We start from the raw sequence: 10,000 nt of genomic DNA, 5'->3' as shown, positions 1-10,000 counted from the left end.
TGTAACCATGGAAGTGGAAGTGAGTCATTGGGGTGGAGGAGGGGTAGAAGGTTCTGGAAACGTTGAAGAAAAGTGTGGATGGAGAGAACGTTATCTCGGAGAGCAAAAATATGTATGTTTGAAGGAATAGTAGATCCAACAACGTTATATGGTTGCGGGGCATGTACTATAGATAGGGTTGTACGGAGGAGGGTCGTTGCTTGGAAATGAAAAGTTGAAGAGCAATATGTGGTATGAGGTGATTTGACCGAAAAAATACTAAAAGGATAAGAAAGATGTGGGGAAATAACAAGAGTGGGGTTGAGACAGCAGAAGAGAATGTATTAAAGTGGTTTGGACATATGAAAAGAATGAGTGAGGACAGATTGGCAGAAACGATATATATGTCTGAGGTGGAGTGAAGAAAAACCGGGAGACCAAATTGGAGGTGAAAGGAAGGAGTGAAAAAGATTTTGAACGATCGGGGCCTGAACTTACAGGAGGGTGAAAGGCTTGCAAGGAATAGAGAAATTAGAACAAAATGATATACCGGAGTCGACCTGCTGTCAACAGACTGAACAAGGGCATGTGAATCGTCTAGGGTAAATCACAGAACGATCCGTGGGGTCTAGATATGGATATGGAAGCTTGGTTTCGGTGAATTGCACATGGCAGCTAAACACCGACTGTTTCCCTGACGCTACGCCACTAAAGCAGGGGGTGGCGACAGAAATGAATAAAAGGCAAGTGAATATGAATATGTTCATGGGAATATGTGTATATGTCTGTGTATATGTGTATGCGTTGGAGTATATATATATCTATATATATATATATATATATATATATATATATATATATATATATATATATATATATATATATATATATATATATATATATATATATATATAATATTTATTATTTTGCTTTGTCGCTGTCTCCCGCGTCTGCGAGGTAGCGCAAGGAAACAGACGAAAGAAAATGGCCCAACCCACCCCCACACACAATGCACACACACACGCCCACACACGCAAATATACATACCTATACATCCCAATGTACACATAATTATACACACAGACACATACATATAAACCCATGCACACAATTCACACTGTCTGCCCCTATTCATTCCCATCGCCACCTCGCCACACATGGAATACCATCCCCCTCCCCCTCATGTGTGCGAGGTAGCACTAGAAAAAGACAACAAAGGCCCCATTCGTTCACACTCAGTCTTCAGCTGTCACGCAATAATGCCCGAAACCACAGCTCCCTTTCCACATCCAGGCCCCACACAACTTTCCAAATTACCCCAGACGCTTCACATGCCCTGATTCAATCCACTGACAGGACGTCAACCCCGGTATACCACATCGATCCAATTCACTCTATTCCTTACCCTCCTTTCACCCTCCTGCATGTTCAGGCGCCGATCACACAAAATCTTTTTCACTCCATCTTTCCACCTCCAATTTGGTCTCCCACTTCTCGTTCCCTCCACCGCCGACACATATATCCTCTTGGTCAATCTTTCCTCACTCTATTCATTCCCATCGCCACCTCGCCACACATGGAGTACCATCCCCCTCTCCCCCTCATGTGTGCGAGGTAGCACTAGAAAAAGACAACAAAGGCCCCATTCGTTCACACTCAGTCTTCAGCTGTCACGCAATAATGCCCGACACCACAGCTCCCTTTCCACATCCAGGCCCCACACAACATTCCAACTTACCCCAGACGCTTCACATGCCCTGATTCAATCCACTGACAGCACGTCAACCCCGGTATACCACATCGATCCGATTCAGTCTATTCCTTGCCCTCCTTTCACCCTCCTGCATGTTCAGGCCCCGATCACACAAAATCTTTTTCACTCCATCTTTCCACCTCTAATTTGGTCTCCCACTTCTCTCGTTCCCTCCACCTCCGACACATATATCCTCTTGGTCAATCTTTCCTCACAACATTCCAACTTACCCCAGACGCTTCACATGCCCTGATTCAATCCACTGACAGCACGTCAACCCCGGTATACCACATCGATCCGATTCACTCTATTCCTTGCCCTCCTTTCACCCTCCTGCATGTTCAGGCCCCTATCACACAAAATCTTTTTCACTCCATCTTTCCACCTCCAATTTGGTCTCCTACTTCTCGTTCCCTCCACCTCCGACACATATATCCCCTTGGTCAATCTTTCCTCACTCATTCTCTCCATGTGCCCAAACCATTTCAAAACACCCTCTTCTGCTCTCTCAACCACGCTCTTTTTATTTCCACACATCTCTCTTACCCTTACGTTACTTACTCGATCAAACCACTTCACACAACACATTGTCCTCAAACATTTCATTTCCAGCACATCCATCCTCCTGCGCACAACTCTATCCATAGCCCACGCCTCGTAACCATACAAAATTGATGGAACCACAATTCCTTCAAATATACCCATTTTTGCTTTCCGAGATAATGTTCTCGACTTCCACACATTCTTCAAGGCTCCAAGGATTTTCGCCCCCTCCCCACCCTATGATCCACTTCCGCTTCAATGGTTCCATCCGCTGCCAGATCCACTCCCAGATATCTAAAATACTTTACTTCCTCCAGTTTTTCTCCATTCAAACTTACCTCCCAATTGACTTGACCGTCAACCTACTGTACCTAATAACCTTGCTCTTATTCACATTTACTCTTAACTTTCTTCTTTCACACACTTTACCAAACTCAGTCACCAGCTTCTGCAGTTTCTCACATGAATCAGCCACCAGCGCTGTATCATCAGCGAACAACAACTCACTCACTTCCCAGGCTCTCTCATCCACAACAGACTTCATACTTGCCCCTCTATCCAAAACTCTTGCATTCACCTCCCTAACAACCCCATCCATAAACAAATTAAACAACCATGGAGACATCATACACCCCTGCCGCAAACCTACATTCACTGAGAACCAATCACTTTCCTCTCTTCGTACACGTACACATGCCTTACATCATCGATAAAAACTTTTCACTGCTTCTAACAACTTGCCTCCTACACCATATATTCTTAATACCTTCCACAGAGCATCTCTATCAACTCTATCATATGCCTTCTCCAGATCCATAAATGCTACATGCAAATCCATTTGCTTTTCTAAGTATTTCTCACATACATTCTTCAAAGCAAACACCTGATCCACACATCCTCTACCACTTCTGAAACCACATTGCTCTTCCCCAATCTGATGCTCTGTACATGCCTTCACCCTCTCAATCAATACCCTCCCATATAATTTACCAGGAATACTCAACAAACTTATACCTCTGAAATTTGAGCACTCACTCTTATCCCCTTTGCCTATGTAGAATGGCACTATGCACGCATTCCGCCAATCCTCAGGCACCTCACCATGAGTCACACATACATTAAATAACCTTACCAACCAGTCAATAATACAGTCACCCCCTTTTTTAATAAATTCCACTGCAATACCATCCTAACCTGCTGCCTTGCCTTCCTCAAAGCTTTTACTACCTCTTCTCTGTTTACCAAATCATTTTCCCTAACCCTCTCACTTTGCACACCACCTCGACCAAAACACCCTATAGCTGCCACTCTATCATCAAACCCATTCAACAAACCTTCAAAATACTCACTCCATCTCCTTCTCACATCACCACTACTTGTTATCACCTCCCCATTTGCGCCCTTCACTGAAGTTCCCATTTGCTCCCTTGTCTTACGGACTTTGTTTACCTCCTTCCAGAACATCTTTTTATTCTCCATAAAATTTAATGATACTCTCTCACCCCAACTCTCATCTGCCCTCTTTTTCACCTCTTGCACCTTTCTCTTGACCTCCTGTCTCTTTCTTTTATACATCTCCCACTCATTTGCATTTTTTCCCTGCAAAAATCGTCCAAATGCCTCTCTCTTCTCTTTCACTAATAATCTTACTTCTTCATCTCACCACTCACTACCCTTTCTAATCAAACCACCTCCCACTCTTCTCATGCCACAAGCATCTTTAGCGCAATCCATCACTGATTCCCTAAATACATCCATTTCCTCCCCCACTCCCCTTACTTCCATTGTTCTCACCTTTTTCCATTCTGTACTCAGTCTCTCCTGAGTATATATATATATATATATATATATATATATATATATATATATATATATATATATATATATATATATATATATATATATATATATATATATATATATATATATATATATATATATATATATATATATATATATATATATATATATATATATATATATATTTTTTTTTTTTTTTTTTTTTTATTGCTTTGTCGCTGTCTCCCGCGTTTGCGAGGTAGCGCAAGGAAACAGACGAAAGAAATGGCCCAACCCACCCCCATACACATGTATATACATACGTCCACACACGCAAATATACATACCTACACAGCTTTCCATGGTTTACCCCAGACGCTTAACATGCCTTGATTCAATCCACTGACAGCACGTCAACCCCGGTATACCACATCGCTCCAATTCACTCTAGTCCTTGCCCTCCTTTCACCCTCCTGCATGTTCAGGCGCCAATCACACAAAATCTTTTTCACTCCATCTTCACCTCCATTTGGTCTCCCACTTCTCCTCGTTCCCTCCACCTCCGACACATATATCCTCTTGGTCAATCTTTCCTCACTCATTCTCTCCATGTGCCCAAACCATTTCAAAACACCCTCTTCTGCTCTCTCAACCACGCTCTTTTTATTTCCACACATCTCTCTTACCCTTACGATACTTACTCGATCAAACCACCTCACACCACACATTGTCCTCAAACATCTCATTTCCAGCACATCCATCCTCCTACGCACAACTCTATCCGTAGCCCACGCCTCGCAACCATACAACATTGTTGGAACCACTATTCCTTCAAACATACCCATTTTTGCTTTCCGAGATAATGTTCTCGACTTCCACACATTCTTCAATGCTCCCAGAATTTTCGCCCCCTCCCCCACCCTATGATCCACTTCCGCTTCCATGGTTCCATCCGCTGCCAGATCCACTCCCAGATATCTAAAACACTTCACTTCCTCCAGTTTTTCTCCATTCAAAGTCACCTCCCAATTGACTTGACCCTCAACCCTACTGTACCTAATAACCTTGCTCTTATTCACATTTACTCTTAACTTTCTTCTTTCACACACTTTACCAAACTCAGTCACCAGCTTCTGCAGTTTCTCACATGAATCAGCCACCAGCGCTGTATCATCAGCGAACAACAACTGACTCACTTCCCAAGCTCTCTCATCCCCAACCGACTTCATACTTGCCCCTCTTTCCAAAACTCTTGCATTCACCACCTCCCTAACAACCCCATCCATATATATATATATATATATATATATATATATATATATATATATATATATATATATATATATATATATATATATATATATATATATATATATATACATATGCATTCTGAGTACAGAATGGAAAAAGGTGAGAACAATGGAGGTAAGGGGAGTGGGGGAGGAACGGGATGTATTTAGGAAATCAATGATGGAGTGCGGAAAAGATGCTTGTGGCATGAGAAGCGTGGGAGGTGGGTTGATTAGAAAAGGTAGTGAGTGGTGGGATGAAAAAGTAAGATTATTAGTGAAAGAGAAGAGAGAGGCATTTGGACGATTTTTGCAGGGAAAAAATGAAATCGAGTGGGAGATTTATAAAAGAAAGAGACAGGAGGTCAAGAGAAAGGTGCAAGAGGTGAAAAAGAGGGCAAATGAGAGTTGGGGTGAGAGAGTATCATTGAATTTTAGGGAGAACAAAAAGATGTTCTGGAAGGAGGTAAAAAAAGTGCGTAAGACAAGGGAGCAAATGGGAACTTCAGTGAAGGGCGCAAATGGGGAGGTGATAACAAGTAGTGGTGATGTGAGGAGATGGAGTGAGTATTTTGAAGGTTTGTTGAATGTGTTTGATGATAGAGTGGCAGATATAGGGTGTTTTGGTCGGGGTGGTGTGCAAAGTGAGAGGGTTAGGGAAAATGATTTGGTAAACGGAGAAGAGGTAGTAAAAGCTTTACGGAAGATGAAAGCCGGAAAGGCAGCAGGTTTGGATGGTATTGCAGTGGAATCTATTAAAAAAGGGGGTGACTGTTTTGTTGACTGGTTGGTAAGGTTATTTGATGTATGTATGACTCATGGTGAGGTGCCTGAGGATTGGCAGAATGCGTGCATAATGCCATTGCAGAAAGGCAAAGGGGATAAGAGTGAGTGCTCAAATTACAGAGGTATAAGTTTGTTGAGTATTCCTGGTAAATTATATGGGAGGGTATTGACTGAGAGGGTGAAGGCATGTACAGAGCATCAGATTGGGGAAGAGCAATGTGGTTTCAGAAGTGGTAGAGGATGTGTGGATCAGGTGTTTGCTTTGAAGAATGTATGTGAGAAATACTTAGGAAAGAAAATGGATTTGTATGTAGCATTTATGGATCTGGAGAAGTCATATGATAGAGTTGATAGAGATGCTCTATGGAAGGTATCAAGAATATATAGTGTGGGAGGCAAGTTGTTAGAAGCAGTGAAAAGTTTTTATCGATGATGTAAGGCATGTGTACGTGTACGAAGAGAGGAAAGTGATTGGTTCTCAGTGAATGTAGGTTTGCGGCAGGGGTGTGTGATGGCTCTATGGTTGTTTAATTTGTTTATGGATGGGGTTGTTAGGGAGGTGAATGCAAGAGTTTTGGAAAGAGGGGCAAGTATGCATTCTATTGTGGATTAGAGAGCCTGGGAAGTGAGTCAGTTGTTGTTCGCTGATGATACAGCGCTGGTGGCTGATTCATGTGAGAAACTGCAGAAGCTGGTGACTGAGTTTGGTAAAGTGTGTGAAAGAAGAAAGTTGAGGGTGAATGTGAATAAGAACAAGGTTATTAGGCACAGTAGGGGTGAGGGTCAAGTCAACTGGGAGGCAGGTTTGAATAGAGAAAAAGTGGAGGAAGTAAAGTGTTTTAGATATCTGGGAGTGGATTTGGTAGGTGATGGAACCATGGAAGCATAAGTGAATCATAGGGTGGGGGTGGGGGCGAAAATTCTGGGAGCCTTGAAGAATGTTTGGAAGTCGAGATCATTATCTCGGAAAGCAAAAATGGTGTATGTTTGAAGGAACAGTGGTTCCAACAATGTTGTATAGTTGCGAGGCGTGGGCTATGGATAGTGTTGTACGCAGGAGGGTCGATGTGGTGGAAATGAGATGTTTGAGGACAATATATGGTGTGAGGTGGTTTGATCGAGTAAGTCAGTAATATCAACTGACTGTTATATTTCTCTCTTGTGTCTCCCCTGATGATGTGATTATCACACGAAAGTGCACTTAGTAACTTAGTAACTTTTTGTGTTTCGTTTTCCTCGTGGACTCTTAGTAATATATATATATATATATATATATATATATATATATATATATATATATATATATATATATATATATAATCAATATTATTATACTTTGTCGTTATCTATTGCGTTAGCGAGGTAGCGCAAGGAAACAGATAAGAATGGGCCAACCCACCTACATACACATGTATATACATAAACACCCACACACGTACATATACATACCTATATATTCAAACGTTTACATACATATAGAGACACAGATATATACGTATGTACTCATATAAATATTCATAATTGCTTGTTTCATCCACTCTCGTCCCCTCCCCGCCACACATGAAATGGCACCACTGTACCCCCGTGGGCGCGTGAGGTACTGCTGAGAAAAGACAACAAAGGCCAGTTCGTTCACGCTGAGTCTCTAGTTGTCATCTGTAATTCGCCGAGACCACAGCTACCTTTCCAATACCAGGCCCCACAAAACTTTCCATTGTTTACGCCAGGCGATTCACATTCCCAGGTTCATTGTATTGACAGCACGTCGACCACGGTATATCACATCGTTCCAATTTATTCATTTCCTTGCACATCTTTCAACCTCCTTTATGTTCAGGCACCCATCACTCAAAATCTTATTCATTCCATCTTTCCGCCTCCAATTTGGTCCCCCACTTCTCCTTCTCTCCAGCACTGACATATATATCGCCTTTTTCAATCTTCCCTTACTCATTCTTTCCATATAGCCAAACTATTTCAACACACCTCCTTCTGCTCTCTCAACCACACCCTTTTAATTCTCACACATCTCTCTTACCCTTTCATTACTTGCTCGATCAAACCACCTTGCACCACATATTGTCTTCAAACATTTCATTTCCAACACATCCAACCTCCTCCGCACAAAATCATCTATAGCCCATGTGTCGCAACCATATTTCATTGTTGGAACCACTATTCCTTCAAAACATACCGATTTTTGCTCTCCGAAATAACGTTTTTGTCTTCCACACATTCTTCAACGCCCCCCTGAACCTTCGCTCCCTCCCCCACCCTGTGACTCACCTCCGTTTCCATGGTTCTATCCGCTGGTAAGTCCACATCAAGATATATAAAACATTTCACTTCCTCCAGCTTTTCTCCATTCAAACCTCTCCCTCAACTCTACTGAACCTAATAACCTTGCTTTTATTCACATTTAATCTGAAATTCCTTCCTTTATACACTTTAACAAACTCAGTGACCAACGTCTGCAGTTTCTCACCTGAATCAGCCAACAACGCTGTATCATCAGCGTACATCTACTGACTCACATCCCTAGCCCTCTCATTTACAACAGACTATACACTTGCCCCTTTCTCCATAACTCTTGCATTCACTTCCCTAAACACACCATCCATAAACAAATTAAACAACCATGGAGACATTACGCACTCTTGCCGCAAATCGACATTCATATATTTAGACTGAAAGATAGGGTGGAGATACTTGGGTCAAACAGACATAGATATAATAGAGCGTAGGAGAAGAAGTTGTCAGGTGGCAGTTGGGGTGGGTGGATGGAAATATGAGCATTGATTGGAGAAGACTCGGTATATATCGCTACGGTGGGTAGCAATGACAGTCTTCCTGGACAATGTATGTTGATATTTTGAAATTCTTAACACAAACAAAAAAATGCTATCAAATTAGGTTGAAATATGGCGAGTTGCATTTTTTTTTGTTTTTGGCTTTTGGTTCACAGACTTTCAAGGTTATTAAATCTTTACCATCAGTCGAGAAATCCTGAACACCTTGTTCAGGCTTTCAAGGTTATTCCTAAACCATAAACACTCTCGTTGTATGTAATGTGACCCTTGAAGTGAAGACATAAATTCAACTAATTTCTTGTCAAATATGAAGGGAATGGTAGTCAGAAGACACTACTTGGATAAGCACAACTACTAACATTTTTCTGTAAAAACAAATGAAACTTTACATAATCAATGACAAAATCATTCTAAGTCTTTCCCAATTCACTTTAAGACGTTATGATATATAATAAAATCAGTAGAAGAAGAGTATTAGAACTTACACGAAGATACTCTTCATTTCTTGAATGCTTTTGCCAAATCATGATTATAGACGGTTCATCCAGCACGTCCCGGAGGGTCTGGTATGGTTGTGGGATGTGTCTCACGGCTAGAAGAGACATGAGATTGCCGGCGTAGCTCCGTGTTATCACCAATGTCGTCAACATCCACATCCCCAGTACCAGCCTCTCCAACCACCAATTGATTCTCAAAAATATGTCTGGAGGTCAAATGGTGACATAACTTTCTCCATATATAACTATCTCACAAATGAAACATATCATATGTAAAATGATAAAGTAATGTATGATTGCGGCAGGAATAAAACACACAATTATATTCAACTTCTGAGAAATCTCCACCAACCCGATCTGAAAAAAGTGAGATATTAAAGGCAAAGAGATGATATAACAAAAAAACTAAAAATCTATAAGAATCATCATCTAACAGTAACGAATTTATAGATTTTGTAGCCTCAAAAAAGACATAATTCACAGGAGAGGATGGAACATAACAGTCAGTTGATATACAACGAAGAGACAAAGCTAGGACGCCATTTGGTAATCACATGTTTACCA

The 10,000-nt window shown here is 41.3% G+C and overlaps 1 protein-coding gene across 1 annotated transcript in view; it reads right to left on the bottom strand.

Moving 5' to 3' along the window:
- The window catches only part of LOC139758279 (uncharacterized), a 29,576-nt gene that overhangs the window by 8,190 nt on the left and 11,386 nt on the right, over positions 1 to 10,000 (bottom strand). Inside the window, exon 3 of the mRNA XM_071679488.1 lies at positions 9,425 to 9,642. Within this exon, the coding sequence (XP_071535589.1) occupies positions 9,425 to 9,642 (218 nt within the window). The remainder of the gene's footprint in view (positions 1 to 9,424; positions 9,643 to 10,000) is intronic.

Source organism: Panulirus ornatus, chromosome 30 (genome assembly GCF_036320965.1).
Source record: "Panulirus ornatus isolate Po-2019 chromosome 30, ASM3632096v1, whole genome shotgun sequence".
NCBI classification, from domain to species: domain Eukaryota; kingdom Metazoa; phylum Arthropoda; class Malacostraca; order Decapoda; family Palinuridae; genus Panulirus; species Panulirus ornatus.
Note: the sequence above shows the minus strand (reverse complement) of the source record. Positions and strands in the feature narration are given on the sequence as shown.